Raw genomic sequence first — 22972 nt, 5'->3', positions numbered from 1 at the left:
CGTTGAAACTTAACTGATAGTATTTGGAGGTAGAACTTTTGGAAGGTGATTAGGTCATGAGAGTAGAGCCCTGATGAAAGGGATTAGTGCCTCTAGAAAGAGACCAGAGAGAGCTTGCTTGCCCCTTCTGCCATGTGGGTATACAGCAAAAAGACGGCCATCTATGAACCAGGAAGTTGGTTCTCACCAGACACTGACTCTGCTGGCCCCTGGATCTTAGACTTTCCGGCCTCCAGAACAGTGAGAAATAAATGCTTGTTTCTAAGCCACTATGATATTTTGTTATATCATCCTGAAAGGACTATGAAAATACTAAATAATATTAACAGGGGTTAGGCAAGAGAGCCAAGCCAAGCAGTTTATCCATATCTGGAGAAAGTGGATTTTGGTCACCTTGCTTCATCAGAACCTCCATTTCCTGTTTGTATTATAAAATGACTCAGTGCCTTGGTGATCTATGAACAGCTAGTGAAAATGAAATACTCCTGTGAGTTTTTTTAAAATGTATATTTACGAAAGCTACAGTGGTTTCCAAACTTCAACTGAATTTAACACTCTTTGCTTTGAAAAAGAATTTCATTTTTTCTCTTATAAGACAGTTTTTCTGTATAAAATTTTAAATACAGAAAAATAAAACAAAATAATTTTACTTACCTATCGTGCAAAGGCAATATTGAGCTTTTCTCAGTCTTTTATTATCCTTTGCGTATGTTCACACACTGTGACCAAACCATGCATAAGTTTTGTATTCTACTTTTCTAATTATACTTTCTATTATAAACATATTGATAGAATTTTATTTTCCTTTTTTCCTGGAAAGTAAACAAAACTTTCATAATACAAAGGCAATATATGTTTGTTTTAGTTAAATTAAACAATACAGATGAAAGATACACAGATTATTCAAAATGAAGAAAATTTTTAACGTGGGAGTTTAGAACAGAATGTTCTGCTTTCTCTGGTTGACAGTCGAATATATTTGAAAAGGGAACACGCAATCAGCAAGAAACAAAAGGCCAGGGAAGCTCCTTTTGTTCCCCTGTCTAAATACATAACATTCACTCATGTCTGCGTGTCTGCCATCTGAATAAACGCCTTTTGGGGTCCAGAGTGGAGCTGAATTAAAGTTGGTAGGGGAGGCTTAGGAGTTGTTTATAGAACCAGTCTCCAAGGTTCACTAGAGCATCACTGGAAACTTGCTGGTATTTAGAAAATGTGTTTATTGCATCTTCTCTTAGGGATAGCGGGTTCTGTAATTGGAAAACAAGACTCTCATTAGTCACTTGGGGAATGGCAGTCCAATGATCACTATCCTCCTAAGAAGAGCAGTTGGGTAACTTAGGACTTTGGATTTGTTCCCTGGTGTGTGCAGCTTTGGGGTGAGAGCTGGATTTCTGAGCCGCACTGTCAGAGATCTTACTTCTCTGCTGGGTCTCACAGTACCAGTCGCTCTAATAAATGATTGGGAAAAGAATGTTGATCTAAAGAGGCATCAAATTTTTACCTGTCCAAGGTATCCACATCTCAGTGGGTCTCAGTTCTCTCACCTTTCTGAGATCTTGGCTAAGATAAAGGGATGGGTACCAGATGCTTCCACCAACTCCAGGCCAAGTATGAAGAGCAGCTTCTCTCTTTCCTGGGAAATGGGTCAGTCATGTTATCATTTGCCATTGCTATCTTGGACATTCGTTTAAAAATGAGCTATATAGGTTGGCTCTGATGAAGTTAGAAGAGCTATATATATTTTATATCTATATCATCTATTAAATATTCATTTAGTACTGTTTATGTGCTATGTATTTTTCTAAGCTCTTTGTATCCTGAATTTCATCACATCTAAGATTCCACTGAACATAAGCTACACCATTATTTTTCATACCACTGAGGCAACTAAACTATGCTATGCTCTTGACTGTAAATTGCACCTGAATTTCAGACATGTTAAAATGTGAAAAATGCATGTCTTAGAATCAATGAAACCTGGTATATTAATGCACGTTGTCATAATTAAAACAACTCTAGGAGGTAGGTTCTATCCTTATCCTCATTTTGTAGATGAGAAAACTGAGGCATAGGGAGGTTCCACAATGTGCCCAGGATCACACAGCATTTGCACCCAGACAGTCGAACTCCAGGGCCCAGCTCATAACCACCACACTCTTCTCCCTGCAGATAAGGAAAGCCAAAAAAAAAAAGTTTCAGAAAAGTTATTTTAAATATTTCTCTGCATGAGGAGACTCAAAGTTATTCCTGTCTGCAGTTGTCCCCTAACATCTGGACCAATATCCCAAAGCTGAGCAATCCGGAAGTGCTCAGGAGTTCTATGGACCATATGTCTGTTTTAGTGCACGCTCATGGGGTGAGAGTGCGCCTGTGGACACATGGCTCCTTCTATGAGGACTGCAGTTGTCTAGCGTTACTTCTAGACACCATCCAAGGTGTAGCTTTGCTAGAAAGAAGACAGTTCTGTCCACAGTTTCAGGAGAGCGTGATTCAGCCTCCGGTGGGCTTCGGTGTCAACCACCACTTTGGACTCTGAGGCCTTCTGCTTCTCACTTGAGGGTTGAGCCTGGTATGCTTTCTTACGTTTAGTCATGATTAGGAAAATAAATCAGGCATCCTCACCCAAATAGGAGCTTCTCCTCAGCCTCCTTGCCTCTCCTCATAATCCAAATAGGGTTAATTCCTCCTTACCTGTCAATTTCATACAAGTGTTTGACAATCAACAGAGAGGAGTGACTAAGAAGTAGCTTCAGGGACCTAGAAATTGAATCATTATTGCAGTTTACAAGCCACAGTTTCAACATATCTCATCATTAAGTATGATTTTACCCCATTGCTACTCTCTTTCCAGAGCTACTTCTCCCTAGATTAGCTTCAGCGACCCTTCTCTGCCCTCATAGCACATAGCTCTCTTAAAGAGCGCTTCTCACACTGTATCAGAACTCCTTTGTCTGGTCTGTCTGTCTGTCTTCCCTACTACTTCAAGTTCTGTGGTACAAAGTTCTGTATCTGTCTTGCCCTGGGCTAGAGGTGACACAGCATGAAATCTACGTTACAGAACTCACTCGTGGCGGGAAAGTTCCCCAGCATTGCCCTTCCCTGTCTAAGGCAGAGCATGAGTTAACTTCTGCTTTCTTTTCTGGTTACCCATGGAGCCCTGCGAGGTGCTGGCATGAGAGAGGGACCAAGTCTAACCTCGTTCCTCCCTGAACACTCGGCATCTAGCCAGTGCTCATGGTAGATGTTTTTAAAACATTTTGAAAATGAATGAATGAACTAGAGCCATGAGACTCCAAATGAAATTTCATGGAAGGGATTTTTTTCCCTTTCTTTTATTCATTTATTTACTCACTGTATTGAATACTTACTGTATAGCAGGCACTATGTTTATGTCTGAGGAGGAAGGTAGCAATTAGGTACAGGGGAAATACTGGGATTAATATGCACAATCAGGGAATTCCCTTGTGGTCCAATGATTAGGACTCCATGCTTCCACTGTAGGGGGACTGGGTTCGATCCCTGGTCACGGAACTAAGATCCCACAAGCTGCAAAAAAGAAAAGGCACAATCAGAAAGGGCCCTTAAGCTCACGTAGAGCAGGAGGAGGGCAAGTGGTGAGTGAGGACATGCTTGTTAGGAAGATGGATACTTGAGGAACTAATGTTTAGCTGGATTGTGTTTAAGAAAAAGAAAAAAAAAAAAGCTCAATGAAAGAGATGAAGGGATGGGAATACATGGTGAGAATTCCAGGCCAAGGGAAGTATTTTATGATGCAAAGTCTCAGGGACACGAGAGAGCACTGTCTGTGGTAGAAACTGCAAGAAGTTGAATAGTACTGCTCAGAGCATAGACAGCCAGGTGGCACAGGCCACAGGTGAGGCCCAAGAGGGAGGGATCAGATCTCAGTGGTTTTGGGGGTCAGGTAGGGAGCAGGGTTTCATCCTAAGGCAAATGGAGAGCGATTGATGGGCTGTAAGAGTAGGATGATGTCATCACATTTATTTTAGGAAGTCACTCCAGCAGCAGAATGGATTGGCGAGGATGAAGGGATGAAAAACTGGGTATGAGAGATGAGGACTGCAGGGCTGGAGAAGGGTCGATTTTGACTCATGTCTTCAAACAGCTTGGAACAGAATCAACCAAACCACTGAAATCCAAGTAGAGTGTCATTTTATTCCACATCAGCCATTATTCTTCCTCTTCAGGTCTTTGCTGACAGCTACCGACAGATGTTGGATTGGCATGGGTGTGAGTGCAGAGGCCTAAGAGGATCTGGTTTGAAACCTCGTCCCCAGGAGAAGAGCATCAGTGGCAAAGAAAAGGGACCAGAGGTGATCAAACGGAGACAGTGAATGATCGCTCATAAAGATGCTGTAAAAGACAGGCTTCCCCTGGAATGAGCTGTCAGTAAAAACTTTGATTAGATCAAGGTACTCCCATGACATATTGTGTTCTACAATCTTGGGGTGAGGACCTTTGTAATTTGCAAAAGCAAACTCAGTATCATCATATAACTTATGTTTGGAAAGCAGGGAAACAAAAAGAAACTCTCTTGTCTGTACTATAAACTAAAAGGATCTAAAGTAGACAATATCGCCCTGGCTGTGGGATGTGCAAATGTTCTGTGCTATGTGCGTGTTGGTCACTGACAGGATTCTGGGGAAAAACTAGAATTTGCCGAAGGGGGTGGGAGAGTAGTGGCAGAGATAGTTATGCTTATCAAAGGGGGGGCAGGGATCAAGAAAGTTTGAAAAACAGTGAATAAAAATCATATAAATGCTTTAGTCATAAAAACTGAAAATTTATTTTTATATTCTGCATTTTTTCAAACACAACAGAATCCTCAAATTTGACATCTATTATTCCAGATGCTGTGGTAGCCAATGGGACCCAGAGACTAAGAAGGGACCACCCTGTTTCCTGAAGTACAAGATCTAGTAGAGAAGACAGATAGAGGAATGATTAATACCCTTACATGACAAGTAGCATAATAGAGCATGTATAAAGAACATGAGAAAGGAGGGATTGATTTCTACTTGTTTAATTGTGTTTAGAGTTGACAACATGAATCGACATTGGGGAACATGTATAATCCCAGATAGTAAGATAAATATTAAAAAATCCCATGAAAACCATAATCCTCACAGCCTCCCATGGAGGACATGGCAGAGGTGTACAAGGGTAAGGATGACCTGGCTGAGGGACAAGTACCACGTGACCAGGGTCATCAACTCCAGATCAAAGGGGACTCCAAGTCTAGTTGTTACTGTGACATCACACTGTATGTGTCTTGTTTTTTTTTTTTTTTTAATTAAGAAATAAATTTAGGTTTCATTTCAGAGGCCAAACGTAGTCAACCTTTTCAGGTATTGAAGCCTCCAAGGAATTGGTTATTAGGCTCCAGAATGTGCTCTTCTGACAATTTCTCTCCTATTTTATAGGCTCACCTCATGGATTTGCTGTGACTTAGAGGAAAGGCCAGGCCTAGGAAGCAGACGGGCCTGCCTCAAATCTGGCTCAGGACTCACTGATTATGCCATCTTGGACAAGCATCTGAATGCTCTGGTCCAGTTCCCCACGTGGCACACTGAGGAAATAAGATTAAATAAGAAGATGTGAGTGAAGGCACCCTAGTAGGCACTCTGCTTCTGGCTCAACCACCACCCCACTCCAAGCTACCATCTCTCATCTGGATCTTTATACATGTTTTTCTTCATTCATTCTCGGCCACTCCAGTCTGCCCATTTCTGCCCAGAAAGCAAATGTGATTGTGTCTCCGCCATTGAAAGATCAAAAGCCTCAACATGATTTATAGAATATATCTTTCCAAACTGCAGGACATGAGCGATTCGTGGGTCACAGAAACAACTTTATGGGTTACCAGCAGCGTATTTTTTAAAGGGGAACAAAATAGAACACAACAGAAATACTAGATTGCAATGGCAATTTTAAGCATAAGGATTATTACATGAAGCTTGCTTTCTCAATATGGGTCCGGGTTTTAGTATTTTCTGAGAGATGAAAGAAGTGCACCTGTGAAACAAAAATAAGACAATGGTGGGGGGCAGGGAAGGAAGCTATATACACTTGAAAAAGCTAAGGGGACAGAAATGAGCTGTTAAAAATTAGAAGTTTGATAGGAGAAATGAAAAAGACAATAGAAGCAGGTTTACAAGATAAAGATAAGAAAAAATTTCAGAAGGTAAAGCACAGTCATAAAGGGATATAAAATTGGAAGAAGAAAAGACACAGAAATTGGAGGTCCGGTCCATGAGGTCTGATATCCAAATACAGGAGTTAATGTACAGAGGGAAAAACTAGAGGAAGCTGTCAAAGAAGTAATTAAAAAGCTTTCATAAAACTAAAGAACCAGAATTTTGAGACGGAAAAAATTTAAGAGCACTGGGACAAAGAAAAGCTCCTATAAACTATTAGAGAGGAACACAGCACACTAGGACTAGGAATCATATTTACATCTCCCTTATTCCTCGTACCATACTCACAAAACAATAAAAAAGTTAATAAAACAAACCCAAAACCCCAGTTAGAATTAAAGGTATAATTAAAATCAAAATTAAAAGTACAATTAACCTATAAAAAGGAAAATCCCCATAAGTTAATATTTATCTGTCTCTGGATGGGAAAATAACTTTCTCACTTTCTAAACATAAAGGCCATGAAAGGTATTACAAAGGAAAAGACCGACTCAACATTTTAATATATTAAACGGATATATATATACGAAAAACATTTAAAATTAAAATTAAATATAAATTAAAGAAATGGTAAACTGGGAAAAATCTATGAACAGATTAAACACAGGGTTTAATATGGAAAATATTCACATGAGCAAGTAAAATGTTCATATACTGTATAAAATATGCAGAATACTCACATAATACATAAAATGTTCATGTAAGTAGATGAGAAAAAACACTAGAACCATATTAGAGAAAAATGGGCAAAGGATATGAAGCAATACAAATGGCTAGCATTCATTGAAGAAAAGCAAGTCAATCTTAGTTGTAATCTAAGAAGTATAGATTAAACCTGGAGCTACACTTTTTCACCAAAATTTTTCACAATAATTTTCTTACCAAATTATTAAAGATATTTTTTCAGAGTAACGTTAATGGTGAGGATGTAAAGTGATATGTTTCTGGAAAGTTTTGGAAATACATGTTAAGGATTTTAAATGTTTAAATCTTGCAATGCAGTAATTCCATTTCTAGTTATCTAATCCAAGGAATTTCATTATTTAACTAATATGTTACCAAATATACTGATCTAGGTACTGAAATATAGGATATTTATAAGGGATTAGTAATACTTGTGGAAAAGTAAAAAACAAAATAACTGTCCAATAATAGGGGGAAAGTTGTGTCACGTATCTCCATCCAATAGAATTTATTTAGCCATCAAATATGATGGTTATAATTATTTTCAATAAACGGTAAGTAGACTTTCTAACGTGAGAAGAAATTTATTAAACACAGCATTTAGATATTGGCTGTCAGCAGAAACAATGGCTAACGTCTGAGGCATTCTGTCAACAATCCTCATTTGAAAGAATAGCTTTGAAATATGCACCGAGCATGAAAGACAAGAAGGCTTTCCTGCTGTCCTGAAATTGCTGAGCAATCTGTACAATAAGCAATCGGGACAATGGCCACACTGAGAGGACTTATTACACTTACTTCACTTCTTACCTTCCCCAGTTTAAAACACAGACACACACACACACGCGCGCACACACACACACACACACACACACACACACCCCAGGAAAGCTTAGAGGAATTATTTTTGAAAGACTCCTAATTTCCAGAAATCCATCAAGTCTAATCATTCTGATAAAAATACTTTTCTTCAATTGTCAGAATTGTCAAGTTTCCTTAGAGGAAGAATTTCTGTGTTACTGGGGGATACCAAGAATAAGGGTAAAATGGAAGAGTAACTGAAATGTAAGGGCACTTATTGTCAACTAGTACCTGTGGCTCCAATTGAAAGAAACATGTAGGCAGTTTCACAGTAAAAGCAACCATCTGAGACCCATAGAGAAGACATTTGCCTGGAGCACTGAAGGATCACCGTAATTGTACCCGGCAAATTCTGAGTTTTGATTTGAGCACAGAGTTACACTTACAAAATCAGAGTGTTTCCTTTGGATGCTCAATATCTGAAGACTAATGTGTATCTAGATTATTTATTTTATATAGATGGTAGCCCGGCCGCATACCTCCTAGGATCCTTAGAAATGTAAAAAGGAAATAATTTAGTTTATAAAACAAATATAGGGGACTTCCCTGGCAGTCCAGTGGTTAGGACTCTGTGCTTCCACTGCAGAGGGACGGGTTTGATCCCTAGTCAGGGAACGAAGATCCCACATGCCACGTGGCAAAGCCAACAAAAACAAAAACAAAAACAAATACTCAACTCAAGGCTTGTTTTAGTTGTTTATTAAGAATTCAATAAGAAATGAGGACCTCTGACAAAGGATTAATCTCCAAGATTTATAAGCAGCTCATGCAGCTCAATAACAAAAAAACAAACAGCCCAATCCAAATATGGGCAGAAAACCTAAATAGACATTTCTCCAAAGAAGATATACAGATTGCCAACAGACACATGAAAGAATGCTCAACATCATTAATCATTAGAGAAATGCAAATCAAAACTACAATGAGATATCATCTCACACCGGTCACAATGGCCATCATCAAAAAATCTAGAAACAATAAATGCTAGAGAGGGTGTGGATAAAAGGGAACACTGTTGCACTGTTGGTGGGAATGTAAATTGATACAGCCACTGTGGAGAACAGTATGGAGATTGCTTAAAAAACTAGAAATAGAACTACCATACGACCCAGCAATCCCACTACTGGGCATATACCCTGAGAAAACCATAATTCAAAAAGAGTCATGTACCAATATGTTCATTGCAGCTCTATTTACAATAGCCAGGACATGGAAGCAACCTAAGTGTCCATCATCAGATGAATGGATAAAGAAGATGTGGCACATATATACAATGGAATATTACTCAGCCATAAAAAGAAATAAAATGGAGTTATTTGTAGTGAGGTGGATGGAGTTAGAGTCTGTCATACAGAGTGAAGTAAGTCAGAAACAGAAAAACAAATACTGTATGCTAACACATATATATGGAATGTAAGGGAAAAAAAAAAAAGGTCATGAAGAACCTAGTGGCAAGACGGGAATAAAGACACAGACCTACTAGAGAATGGACTTGAGGATATGGGGAGGGGGAGGGGTGAGATGTGACAGGGTGAGAGAATGGCATGGACATATATAGACTACCAAATGTAAAATAGATAGCTAGTGGGCAGCAGCCGCATAGCACAGGGAGATCAGCTCGGTGCTTTGTGACCACCTAGAGGGGTGGTATAGGGAGGGTGGGAGGGAGGGAGATGCAAGAGGGAAGAGATATGGGAACATATGTGTATGTATAACTGATTTACTTTGTTATAAAGCAGAAACTAACACACCATTGTAAAGCAATTATACTTCAATAAATATGTTTTAAAAAAAAAGAATAAAGAAAGAAAAAAAAAAAAGAAATGAGGGCCTGTGTGATATTCATAATCAGCATTTTAGGGTTCATTAGGGGAAAGACCCTTAGCATAGTATTTAAATTTTTGACATTAATTTTCCTTCTAAATTGTTTCACTCTTCTCTTTTCATTTCTTTAGAGGAAGTTTTCATACAGAATGAAAAATTTGATTGTATATTTATATAGTTTTAAATAAAATCATTGTAGAAGAATTTTTAAGATTAAAAATTAGGGTGAGATGGGGAGATTATCACATGATACAGGTGATGGGTACTTGTAGATCCTCAGGGTCTAGCTTGAGTGGTGACAGCTATAAGGAGGAGAGGAAGGCAAGCTGGATACTTGCCTCCTTACATAAGGAAGGAGAGCACAGGAAGCCTCCCTGGGGTATACAGATGTCCCTGGGGCCTCACAGTAGACTGTCGTGGGATCCCATGACATCACCGACTATATGTCTAGGGAGAGGGAGATGTAATAGCCAACGGTAACTAGGATACTGTACTCCCATCGTTAGAAAAAAAGATTTCTAAAGGACGAAGTTAATTTCAGGAGAGAGATGATCAATTTGTACTAAACAAGTTGATTTTCAGGGGATCAGTGGCCAGTCAAGAAGGAAAAGCAAATCAGAAGCGCAGGAGAAAGTCAGTGCTATTAGAGAAAGCTATGGCAATAAATAATATCTTTAAAGAGAGAGAGAGTGTGATACTAAAGAAAGCCATGAACAGAAAAAGGAGATTGAAAGGGAGAAATAAAAAGAGTTAAAAGAGAGATGAGAATTGAGCTTTGAAATAAGACTGCATTTGTATAGTGGAAAAAGAAGTGGAACCAAGGAGAAAGAAAAGAACCGGAGAAGACTATCAGTACCCTAGAGGTCAGAGACATTTGAGGAGGAAGGAGGTGTTCCATGAATCAATGATGTAGAGAGATAAAGTGTAACCCATGGAGGCGCACTTGGGAGACAATGTGATGATTGACAGAGATCAATTTCAGTGCAGAAGTGGGGTCAGAATCAGAAGATGAGAGAGATGAGGAAATGGTTTTGTAAACGTAGATTTTTTTGTTTATGTTTTGACATGTTCGGTATTGAAAGGAAGGTAAGAGAAAGGATGTAGCTTCAATCAGGAAACAGACTGATGACTGATGATTTAAGTCTTTACAGAGGTGATAGTGATCATTTAATTGACCATAGTTTTGGAATGCATGGGAGGTGTCAATTTAACGAGTTTAAATGGCAAGATTAGCTCTGGAGAGGGGGAGTACCTTCTCTTCCCCTGAGATAGGAGAGTACGGAGAAAGATGGGGTGTAACCAAAGGAGAGAGGCTGCAGTGTGCGCCAAATGATTTTAGTAACTTATTTTTCTAATAAAAATGTTTGGAGTGTGCACCATATAGAGTACCAAGATCCCTTGGAAAATATGATGATGAACAAGACCTAGAGAATGCTCTCAAAGTAGTTTTATATGGAAGATAAGACAAGCACAAAAATAACTCTAGAGATTGAGAACACAAGCTATGAAGTTAAATATAAATTTTTCCAAACCTCAGTTTCTTCCTCCATACAATGGGAATAATGATAGTACCAGCTATGTTTCAAGCATCCCATTCTCTTGCTAGCTTACATTTCCTAGGGTTCTAATACAAGTATTTCACCTAATGGAGACATTTAGCCTATGAATCGAGCACTGTTTCATTCTCCATCATTGCCCTCATGTTCTCATTTCCTTTTTTAGCCAGGATAAATTTACTGGTCCATCATTGTAATCACTCTCTTATCCCTCCATCCAATCCATCAAGACACTTGTTCCTCTCTCCTTGAGATACACATGGCTGGAAAACCCTAACCCTGATGCAACCTTACTATTTGCTTTCTTCCCATCTTTTGGGTCCCCTTGTCGATGGAGGAAAATTCCACAGAGTCATACAATATGAGTTCAGGAAACACATCAAGACCAAGGCACACATAGGCTCTGCATTTCCTCAGCGTCTACATGGAGAGGCATCCCATGTTGAGGAGGGTTTTGTTCTAGTGGAGGCCCCTTCCCCAGTGCTCTTCCTTCATATAGGGCTTTGAAGACAGCAACCTTATTAGGAAAGGGAGCTTCGGACTGCTTGGGGAATTAAGCGGCCTAGATATCATGCCAGCCTTTTACAGGAGCTGTCCGGGAAAGCCAGCAGCCCTGTACGTTAGAAGGCACCTGGGGACCTTGGGCCGTTTTGGATGCTATAGCCCTCCAGTCATGGAAGGAGTCTAGGCTAGCCTATTGTTCAGGCATCTTAGGATGAACATCTAGGGTCATGTTTGAACAATGCTTCTCCTTCATAACAATCTATCCCCAAGACCCTTGAGTGCTCATCAGGTGTTTCTGGAATAGGAAGAGAGAGATTATTTGACTTCCACCCAATCTTTAGAGGCTAAGTGAACTGCATTTGTCACACCCCCTCAAGGATGAACTAGATTGTCAACCACTTCCCCTCCCCACCATTTATTACCAACAAATTCTATAGAAACCTCAAGATTGGTTCTTTGATCCTTTGACATTAAAGTTGGAAAAAGAGAAGAGTGTTTTAATCCTCCCTTACCTACCTTCTGCATGTTCCATGGTGCATGAGGCTCCAGGGCAGAGGTACACAGAGCTACTACCGCTCACTCAAAGGGCCCCTGCCACCAGTCTTCGGGTCTGCAGCAAACATTCCTTTGATGCACTCTTACAAAAGCTACCAGCAGGGGTCACAGAGAGCAAGCCCTTCCTTGGCTATTTTTTTGTCCCTGATCCCAGATCCAAAGGAGAAATGTTTTATGTTGAAGCCCAATTGTGCTGACCTCTTTGGGGAGAGGGGTGGTAGAGGATTGGGCCCCAGCCCCAGCTTCCTCTTGTCTTGAATGGACCCCAGATAAGATATAGGGACCTCTGGCACCTCTTGCAGACCATAGGAGATGTGGGGAGTTTCTATCACTTGGAACAATGGCAGGCAAGCTGATCTTTCGAAGTCTTATTGGGGAGACTACAGGGTGAGGAAGATGAAATGCCTTTGTTCTCTAAAGGCATTTGAGCTCTTCCTCACCGATTTCTGTAGCATGGTTTTCTTCTCCTCTCCCTGGTTCTTGTGCTGACCCAATACTAGCGGTGTTTAATGCCCTGACAACTGTGCTAGCTCCTCCCATTCTGGCAGCTTTCCCAGGGAAATCCCTCTGGACCTAAAAGGACCCTGAAATTTGTCTAATATTTAGATCTCATTTATTTTCTTGTAAGAAATCTTAAAGGAAAAATTTCAGGTAAAATACCTGTCTTTCGTGGGCTGATAACTTTAAAAAGGAGGCCTTTTAGTAGACAGTTGGAAGAGCCAGTTGGATTCCATTGTGATGCAATCAGCAATGTTGGAGTTACCATGGCGCTGATGTGAGTATATCTGGAAGAGATACATGGGTACTGACCATCAGTTCAAGTTTCATTTGGAAATGTTTTGTTGAGAGAGTACCTGTTTTCCTGGAAGGAAAATCGTCTCTACTTTTATCCAAAGCAAGACAATCAGAGGAGAGTTCCCTGAAAAGGTGATGTTTGGGCTGAGGCTTGAGAGTTGCCTGGGTGCAAAGACCCTCAGACAAGAGTATACCAGCCTTTTTTGAGACACAGCCAGGAATGTGTTTGGAATGAGAGAGCAAGGAGCAGGGTAGAAAGGGGTGAGGTCAAGAGGTGATGGTGGGCCAGATCACTTAGGGACTTTTCGGATATTCGGAGGATTCTAAGTAGGGTGGAATAGGTGCACCTGAAGTTTGAGGACAGGGGAAAGTGAGAGAGAATATTTGAATGGTGGAAATTAGGGGAGCTTAAGAGGATTAGGAAACAGTAATAAGGGAGCACTTGAAATTGGGTTAATGAGATAGTTTGCTTTGGTTATTTTTTTGTTTTCTTATTTGTACACATATATTTTCTGTCCTAAATCATAACTATTACATTTGCTCTACACAGTTCAAGTTGAAAGTGGAGTGTACATGGTGAGATTTATTTTTCACATTGTTTTCAATATGTTTTTTTCTTTTCACACACACACACTGTATTTTATTTTTATAAGGGATAAATAAACTGACACCAAGCATTGTAAATGGATGACCACAACAAAAGCAACGATTGCAATTACCCAACACGAAACTCACTCATACTATGTCATAATATTGACATTCAGTCCAGCAATCCTCCACTGTAACAACTCCTTTACTTTGCAGTGGAAATTGATTTGTATATTTTTTGCCTCTGAGTCCTTGTGGGATTTCTTTTTTTTTTAATTCAAACAGAAAGTCACAAAAATTAAATCATCCTCATAAGTTGACTCAGTCCCACCTAATTAATTTTTTTTTCATCTTGATCTTTTGTTAGGACTTTTATGAATTCATCAGTTTTCCATGAGTGTTCTGAACATGCTTATTCATTCAGTTCAGCAGTATAGTCAGTTACCAGAACCTGTACTTGTCAGAGTCTTTTCCATGAATTTCTTGAAGATGAAACCCTTTTATAGGAACATTTTTGCAAAAGCATCAGAGTACACCCAGAACTGTCTGTAAAGGACAAAAGACTTGAAAATGACCACGGTTAAAGATTGGATGAAAGTTCATAATAATGCAATTGACAAGGAAATTTTGTTATTTCTGAGATATACATTTTAAAGTAATAACTAGAATTATGACTTATAACATTAGACCAGAAGATATAAGATTTCTGGAAATTTCATGTAATGTCTGAAACCTTTATATTAACATATTTCCATACAAATAACCCAAAGAAAATTTAGTATTAGTTGTTTTTTGTTTGTTTGTTTGTTTGTTTATACTGCAGGTTCTTATTAGTCATCAATTTTATACACCTCAGTGCATACATGTCAATCCCAATCGCCCAATTCAGCACACCACCACCCACACCCCACCGCGGTTTTTCCCCCTTGGTGTCCATACGCTTGTTCTCTACATCTCTGTCTCAACTTCTGCCCTGCAAACCGGTTCATCTGTACCATTTCTCTAGATTCCACATACATGCGTTAATATATGATATTTGTTTTTCTCTTTCTGACTTACCTCACTCTGTATGACAGTCTCTAGATCCATCCACGTCTCAACAAATGACTCAATTTCGTTCCTTTTTATGGCTGAGTAATATTCTATTGTATATATGTACCACCACTTCTTTATCCATTTGTCTGTCGATGGGCATTGAGGTTGCTTCCGTGACCTGGCTATTGTAAATAGTGCTGCAATGAACATTGGGGTGCATGTAGTTTTTCAATTATGGTTTTCTCTGTGCATATGCCCAGTAGTGGGAGTGCTGGATCATATGGTAATTCTATTTTTAGCTTCTTAAGGAAACTCTATACTCTTCTCCATAGTGGCTCTATCTATTTACATTCCCACCAACAGTGCAAGAGGGTTCCCTTTTCTCCACACCCTCTCCAGCATTTGTTGTTTGTAGATTTTCTAATGATGCCTATTCTAACTGGTGTGAGGTGATACCTCATTGTAGTTTTGATTTGCATTTCTCTAATAATTAGTGATATTGAGCAGCTTTTCATGCTGATGCATCTCTTTTTCCTAACTTTAATGAGAATGTTACTTTTGTTTCACTGTTAAGAATGATCATTGCTATTTTTTACCTTGGAATTCTTTATCTTACAAAAAAAAGTTTCTCTTGATGCTTTGCAAGTAAGAATTTTAAAATCATGAATGGATTTTCCATTTCATCAAATGCTTTTTTGGTACCTATAAGATGATGATATTTTTCATTTACTTTGTTAATATTCTGAATTATATCATTAAATTTTCCAATGTTCAATCATACTTGCCTTCTATTTGGTCATGATGTATTATTCTTTTACTATATTGCTGCATTTCATTGGATAACATTCCATTTTATGCTTTCCTCTATGCTTATAAACAAAAATGGCCTGTAGCTTTATTTTTTATTGTCCTTTTTTCGTTTGGCTATCAGAGAGCAGAATAGCCTCATCTGAGTAGCTTTCCAACTTTTTCTATACTCTGAAGCAATTTGCACAATAAGAGTTAACTGTTTCTTGAAAGTTTTCTAGATTCACATGCAAAATGATGTGTCTCTTGGACTTTCAGGAGTCATACTTTGAACCAGCTTCTTATACTGGGGTGTTATTCAAGCTTTCTGGTGTTTCTTGCATCCATTTTGGATATGTTTCCTCTCCAGAAATTTATTCTTTTCTCTTGTCTTTTGAAAATGTTGCTGGCAAGTTTCTCCTAAGATTCTCTTTCGAGATTTTAAAAATTCTTTTGTGCACTATTTCATTCCTAGTGGTTTATTTTCCCCTTCTTTCTTATGCTCAGTTACGCCCATGGTGTATTGCTATCATTAATTTCTTCCAAGAATATTTTTGGTCATCAGTGTTCTGTCTTGTATGTGTTTTCTTTCGTTAATTTTGTCTTTATTCTTTGTTATTTTTTGACTCCTACCCCTTCTTTCTCTTCATCTATTTTATAGTTTCTTCAATTGAATGTTTAGTTCATATATTTTCAATCACCCTTCTTTTTCCTTTTGGTACAATGAAAGATATCATTCTGTTTTAATGCTTTTCACCCTAAACTATAATTTTAAATTTATTTAAATAATTTAAATAAATTTTAAAAAATTGATTTCATAGAAATTTGTGAAAATCATCATAACTTGAAGAATTATGACAATGAGTCATTCTGATGGCTGTGTAACCAGTACCTGGGTTCACAACAGAATATTCACATTATTCTAGAGACTTTCTCACAGCCCCACTCACAACCTCTCTCTTTCAAAAAGGTAACCACTACTTTGACTTCTAACATAGATTACGTTGGTACCAAAAAATATCATCATCTTATAGGTACCTTTTTATCTTTATATAAATGGAAGCATAGAATAGGTATTCTTTTGAGTCCGGATAATTTTGCTCAGTATTATGTTTATAGAATTATTCTTTAATTTTCATGTAGTTTTTGTTGATCTCATTCCTGTATTGTATTCCATTGTATGAATATACTACAATGTACTTATCCATTCTAATGTTGACTGGCATTTGAGTTGTTTCCAGTGTTTGACTACTGAAATCATGTTGTTCTGAACATTCTTGGACTTGACTTTCATTGCACAGACATACACATATCCTAGGCATGAATCATAGCACATGGGTAAGTTCAATTTTAGTGGATACTGTCCAAATAGGTTTTCAAAGTGAATGTAATGATTTCCGTTCTCCTTACTAGAGTACAAGAATTTCCATTGTTCACAACACCACCAATTCTTGTATTGTCAAACTTATGAAATTTTCGCCTTTATTTGAATATGCAATTAAAGTCCATGGTGGTGTTTTCTTTGTAGTTCCCTTGTAACTATTTCCAACCATCAATTTTCAACCTGTCTCTATTCTTTTTCTTTTTAGGTTTTGCTTTCAATTCTGCCCTGAAGACACTGCATTTGGGATACCCAGCCAGGGCTGGGTGATTCACTAGATCTCAAGAGGACAGAGCCAAGTGTCAACCAAGGACATCACAGACTTGCAGGCTCAGCCGGCATCAGTCCTGAGCAAGGCTTCTGCCCAGCGTGGAGTCCCCTGGAGAATCAGCAAGCCTAAGAAATATTATCAACTCATTGCATTAAAGTCTACTGCGGGCTCCTGCTGATATACTCCAACCCATTTTTGAAAAAGTAGTGTTTTCCAGCATCCTCACCTGCCCAGAACATACATCAGAACTTGGGAGTTTCCCGCTTATTAATGAAAGCTATGAAGTCTAAGTCCAACTGGGCCCAGAACCCAAGTTGTAGAATAATGGTATTTCATCCAACCAAAGAAGAGTTTAATGATTTCGATAAATACATTGCTTATATGGAATCCCAAGGTGCACACCGAGCAGGCGTGGCGAAGATCATTCCACCCAAGGACTGGAAAGCCAGACAGACCTATGATGATATCAATGACATCTTAATAGCCGCTCCCCTCCAGCAGGTGACTTCTGGGCAGGCAGGTGTGTTTACTCAATACCACAAAAAGAAGAAAGCCATGACCGTGGGTGAGTACCACCACTTAGCAAATAGTGAAAAATACCGGACGCCACCACACTTTGATTTTAAGGACCTGGAGCGAAAATATTGGAAAACACGCCTCTATGATTCACCAGTATATGGTGCGGACGTGAGTGGCTCCTTATTCGATCAAAGCACGGAGCAGTGGAACCTTGGACACCTGGGAACCATTCAGGACCTGCTGGAGCAGGAGTGCGGAGTGGTCATCGAGGGCGTCAACACCCCCTACCTGTACTTCGGCATGTGGAAGACCGCCTTCGCCTGGCACACGGAGGACATGGACCTTTACAGCATCAACTACCTGCACTTCGGGGAGCCCAAGACGTGGTACGCGGTGCCCCCGGAGCACGGCCGGCGCCTGGAACGCCTGGCCAGGCAGCTTTTCCCGGGCAGCGCGCGGGGCTGTGAGGCCTTCCTGCGGCACAAGGTGGCTCTCATCTCGCCCACGGTCCTCAAGGACAACGGCATCCCCTTCGATCGGGTCACTCAGGAGGCTGGGGAGTTCATCGTGACCTTTCCCTATGGCTACCACTCTGGCTTCAACCATGGCTTCAACTGCGCGGAGGCCATCAATTTCGCCTGCCCGCGCTGGATCGATTATGGCAAAGCGGCCTCGCAGTGCAGCTGCGGGGAGGCCCGGGTCGCCTTCTCCATGGACGCCTTCGTGCGCATCCTGCAACCGGAGCGCTACGAGCTGTGGAAACGCGGGCAGGAGCGGACCGTGGTGGACCACACGCAGCCCACGGCGCCCGACAGCCAGGTCCTGAACGCCTGGAGGGAGGTCCGCGCGCCCCTGGGAGCCGCTCTCGGCCAGAGGCACCACCTGCCCCGCCGCGCTCTGCGCCCCCGCAGGGCTGTAGCCGCGGGCGCTGGGACCAGCCACCGAGTCCCTGTGCGTGCTGGGTGCCGGCGCCCCTCGCCGGCCCGGGGTTCTTGCTCTGCCGCCCAGTTCGGGGCTGCGGCCACCGGCACCTCCGGCGAGCCCGGCCCGACCCAGCCGCCGACCGCAGGTCCATCCGCCCCGGATCGCCACCCAGCTGGAAGATGTGGCCCTCGTCGTCGTCCTTGGGAACAGGGCCCTCAGGAGCCAGCTGCTCCCCCCAGGGCTAAGAGGAGGCTTTCGTTAGACACAGATCAGGACCCCGAGGCTCCGCCCCTGCCTGTGGAGGCACCCTCGCCGGACAGCGCCGCCCCGCTCAGCCCTGGGCTCCAGCAACCCGCCACGGCTTCTGGCTGTGGTTGTGGCCCCGTCCCCTAAGCCCAGGGGATGCCTTTCTACCCCACTGCTCCTGCGTGGGGATCCTTTGAGACTGGTCATATTTACATTTCAGAGCTTTGGGTATTTGCAGGTCACTAGTCTTGCGTGAGAGTGCCTCCTGTGCTGCCGCTGGACGTGCTGGGTCCGTGGTGTTTACCAAATTCTCCAAAGTTTGTTCTTCCTTCCAGACCCTGGAATGCTTGGACACCGCTAACTCCTGTGTCACAAACTGAGGTTTCATGCACTGGACACTCTAGTGGCTCTGGGAACTAGATCCTGCTGAGGTCGCCAGAGCCCAATCTACCTCACACTCCCATCCTGTGGGCCAGCTCTGGATGCTGCTGAACTTCTAAAGAACCCTGGGCTTTCATTACCCTCCAGTCTCTCTCCTTTTCCTCTTCCCCCTTCTCTTCCTGCTTTTCTTTCCAAACTAGGCCCTTTTGACCAATTAGGTCAGTAGAGACTAAGATAATAATTGATAATCTTTCTGAGTCTTTGATGTATTGAAAATGTGTTCTCTGCCAGTATGGTAACCAGAATGTTAAAATCTGACTTTATTAAATATATTAAAGGTAACCAGAATGTTAAAATCGACTTTATTTTCTGTGTTGTTCAGTCAGTCAACTGAGGGGTGGTCGTTTTTTCTGCACTTTTCTTAATAATTATATCAAAACATTTCAAGCAAAACTTATTTTTATGAGCTTGTTGCCTTGTGTGATGTTGGTGAGTGAGTTTGGGGTTGATTGTTGGGTTCCAGCTGGCTGGCTGGGTTGGGGGATTTGGTTTGCAGGCCTATCTGAAGGACGAGTTGGTGGAAATCACCTGGCACTTGCCTGATCCAAGTTTCTAGGAGAGATGAGCAAACAGAGGACAAAAAGTGCCAGCATGTGAAAATCTTCTCTGCAAGTCTCCACTGCCTTCTCAATGCTGTATGTATATTTCACATGGTTAGGTCATTGATACATCCCAAGAAACAAATCCACAAATAAAGGAACAAGACAATTTCAAGTGGGCATATGTTCTGTGAAGAGATTAAAGGGGATGGGATGCTAGTGCAGAATGGGCAGTGTGGTTCCGGTGGGCAGGGAATACTTCATAGAGCAGGAGACCTTTCTGAGTCCCAAATGACAAGAAGGAAGGTCCAGAGCTGACTTCCACTTGGATGAAACAGCAAGTGTAACAGCCCTAACATAGAGCTTGGTGTTTTTGTGTGGATAGAGAGGAAGCTCATTTGTGTCTGGGGCACTGAGAAGGGAGAGGCAGGGTCCAGGGTATGTAGGACCTTGTAGCTCATGTTTAATATTTGAGTTTTTTTCAACTTGAAATGAGAAGGCATTGGAAGTTTAAAACACCACCTGACATGATATAATCTGCATATTTAACTAATCACCTTAATTGTTCTGTGAACCCCTTGGGGGCAGGAGAAGTAGTTAGAACATCTAAGTAATACAGGTGAGAATTGATGGTTACTGATTTAGGCCACAGTGTTGAAGATGCACAGAAGTGGCCAAACTCAGAATAAAGTTTGGAAATTGAAAATGATAGTTTGGATGCAGAAGGAACATGTGACTCCAAGGCTAGTTGTTACTGTGACATCACACTGTATGTGTCTTGTTTTTTTTTTTCTTTAAGAAATAAATTTAGGTTTCATTTCAGAGGCCAAACATAGTCAACCTTTTCAGGTATTGAAGCCTCCAAGGAATTGGTTCTTAGGCTCCAGAATGTGCTCTTCTGACAATTTCTCTCCTATTTTATAGGCTCACCTCATGGATTTGCTGTGACTTAGAGGAAAGGCCAGGCTTAGGAAGCAGACGGGCCTAGCTCAAATCTGGCTCAGGATATGCCATCTTGGACAAGCATCTGAACGCTCTGGTCCAGTTCCCCACATGGCACACTGAGGAAATAAGATTAAATAAGAAGATGTGAGTGAAGGCACCTTAGTAGGCACTCTGCTTCTGTCTCTACCACCACCCCAGTCCAAGCTACCATCTCTCATCTGGATCTTTATAAATGTTTTTCTTCATTCATTCTGGGCCACTCCAATCTGCCCATTTCTGCCCAGAAAGCAAATGTGATTGTGTCTCCGCCATTGAAATATCAAAATCCTCATCATGATTTATATAATATATCTTTTCACACTGCAGGACATGAGCCATTAGTGGGTCATAGAAACAACTTTGTGGGTTACCAGCAGCATATTTTTTAAAGGAGAACAAAATAGAACACAACAGAAATACTAGATTGCAATGTCAATTTTAAGCATAAGGATTATTACATGAAGCTTGTTTTCTCAATAGGGTCCGGGTCCTGCTGAAAAATGTTTGATGGCCTGTAGCCTATGATCCCTGGAATTCTGTGTCTCCCGCCTCCTTCAGCCCTATTTCTCATAATCTTCTCCCAGGTCTCTGTTCTCTACCCACACCCACCTTCCTTAAATTCCCCCAACATATCACGTTCCCTTCTGCAGGGAGACCCCTTAGCACATGCTGCTTTCCTCTTTGCCTAGTTCATGTCAACCTCTTGGTCTCAGTCCAGACAACACTCTTCAGGCAAACAACTCTGAATCCCCGGAAGGGCAGGTTCTCACAGCTCCACGTTCAGTGTGTGTCATTATTCCTTTAATAGCCTGCTTCTTTGATTAACGACAAGCTTTCCCACTAGGTTTCGTCTGCAGGACCGCAGGGACCCTATTCTTGTTTACCACTGTACCCAGTCGCCGAACCCATGTTGGCCCATAGGCACTCAAGAAAGAAAGAATGAATCAACCAACCTACCAACCAGTGATGTTGGCCGGTCTCGTTTCTTTCTTGGTTTTGGTTTTGATTCTAAGCCTCGCAGTACCAAGTAAACCACAAGAGCTGTCCTATTTCCCTAGGTTAGGAATTTCCTAGAAGAGGATTTTTAACTTGGGTCTCCTGGCTTCTGATCTGCTGAAACTTCATCAAAGTTGTGTCCGTGTATTGGCGGATGAGCATTTCGTTGGGAAGGGGAAGGCTGATTTCCGTCGGGTGTCACTGGGTCTCCCTGCCCATCAGACCCAAAGAGCCACAGTTCTGAGGGCATCTCACGCCGCCTCTTTGCATCCTTGAGGATCCCTGGGGCGCGCTGGCGCAGGAGGCTTCTAGGCTCCCAGCCCCGGGGACGGTTCTTTCCCGTTTCCTCCGATTAAGCCGACCCGGTTCATACCTTTTAGTCTTGGGAGCGCGCGTCCCCGAGCCTCCGACCGCAGACTGCAGAAACCAGGCGGTGCAAGTCCCCGCGCCCGGCCCCGGACCTGCGCAGCCATCTTCAGGGAGGAGGGTGCGAGGGAGGCGCGGCCTCGGGACGCGGACCCGCCCCCGTCGCCGGGGCCGCCCAGCCCGGCCCGCAGAGCGCTAGCTCAGCCGCGCCGCCCCCGGCTTCCGACTCCGCCGCGGCCCCGCTCGGCGGCCTCGCGCTCTCCCGGCCCGGCCCGCAGACGCGCCATGGGCCCCGCGCGCTGCTTGGCGCTGGGCGGCCTCCTCGCTCTGGCCGGGCTGTTGGAGGGCCGACTCGTGCGCGAGCAGGAAGCCGGCTTCGGCGAATGCGACCGATTCTTCTACGCTGGGACCCCGCCCGCGGGGCTGGCGGCCGCTGCCCACGTGAAGATCTGTCAGCGCTCCGAGGGCGCCGAGCGCTTCGCCACCCTGTACAGCACCCGGGACCGTATCCCCGTGTACTCGGCGTTCCGCGCCGCGCGCCCCGCGCCCCTGGGCGCCGCCGAGCAGCGCTGGCTGGTGGAGCCGCAGGTAAGCGAGGCGCTTCCCAAGCCCGGCCTTTGGGCTGGCCTCCCAGGGCGCTTTGCAGCCACCGTGAGCGGTAGGGCGGGGAAGGGCAGCCCCAGCCTTCGGTGCCAGGGTCGGGAAACCCGGGTTTCCACCCGCCCCACCGCGCCCCCGGAGTTACAGACCGCCTCGTCCCCTGTCAAAGCCACGGCCAGAGCTGGGAGATTTGCGACCCTTCGCGTAAGCCTCGGGGCTCCGAGGCCCCCAGTGGGAGGTGGTTCTCTCTGCACTTCAGAGTAGACATCTGCAGTGTCTCATTCACTTCCTGAATAATG

At 42.5% G+C, this 22972-nt stretch overlaps 2 protein-coding genes and 1 long non-coding RNA gene across 3 annotated transcripts in view; 2 read left to right on the top strand and 1 right to left on the bottom strand.

The window, feature by feature from the left end:
- Window positions 1-901: 901 nt before the first annotated feature.
- On the bottom strand, window positions 902-22793 carry LOC132370485 (uncharacterized). Its single transcript, XR_009504589.1, has 7 exons — window positions 21669-22793; window positions 20658-20788; window positions 12863-12987; window positions 5451-5590; window positions 1981-3549; window positions 1548-1636; window positions 902-1250 (listed from the first exon to the last, which is right to left on the bottom strand). It is a non-coding gene; the product is annotated as an uncharacterized LOC132370485 (long non-coding RNA).
- On the top strand, window positions 17329-19039 carry LOC132370483 (lysine-specific demethylase 4D-like). The gene has a single exon (XM_059930562.1). It carries the CDS (start codon window positions 17329-17331, stop codon window positions 18892-18894), a length of 1566 nt encoding a protein of 521 aa, XP_059786545.1. The 3' UTR covers window positions 18895-19039.
- Window positions 22286-22972, top strand: part of ENDOD1 (endonuclease domain containing 1) — a 28969-nt gene continuing 28282 nt past the window's right edge. Inside the window, exon 1 of the mRNA XM_059930563.1 lies at window positions 22286-22661. Coding sequence (XP_059786546.1) covers window positions 22359-22661 — 303 coding nt within the window. The 5' untranslated portion in view covers window positions 22286-22358. The remainder of the gene's footprint in view (window positions 22662-22972) is intronic.

This window comes from Balaenoptera ricei, chromosome 8 (assembly GCF_028023285.1).
Source record: "Balaenoptera ricei isolate mBalRic1 chromosome 8, mBalRic1.hap2, whole genome shotgun sequence".
NCBI lineage: Eukaryota > Metazoa > Chordata > Mammalia > Artiodactyla > Balaenopteridae > Balaenoptera > Balaenoptera ricei.
The sequence above is the reverse complement of the archived record's forward strand: the minus strand, read 5'-3'. Positions and strand labels throughout refer to the sequence as shown.

Bases quoted from the DNA above. Each gene is read 5' to 3' on its own strand.
- LOC132370483 (XM_059930562.1), top strand. From the start codon at position 17,329: ATGAAAGCTATGAAGTCTAAGTCCAACTGGGCCCAGAACCCAAGTTGT.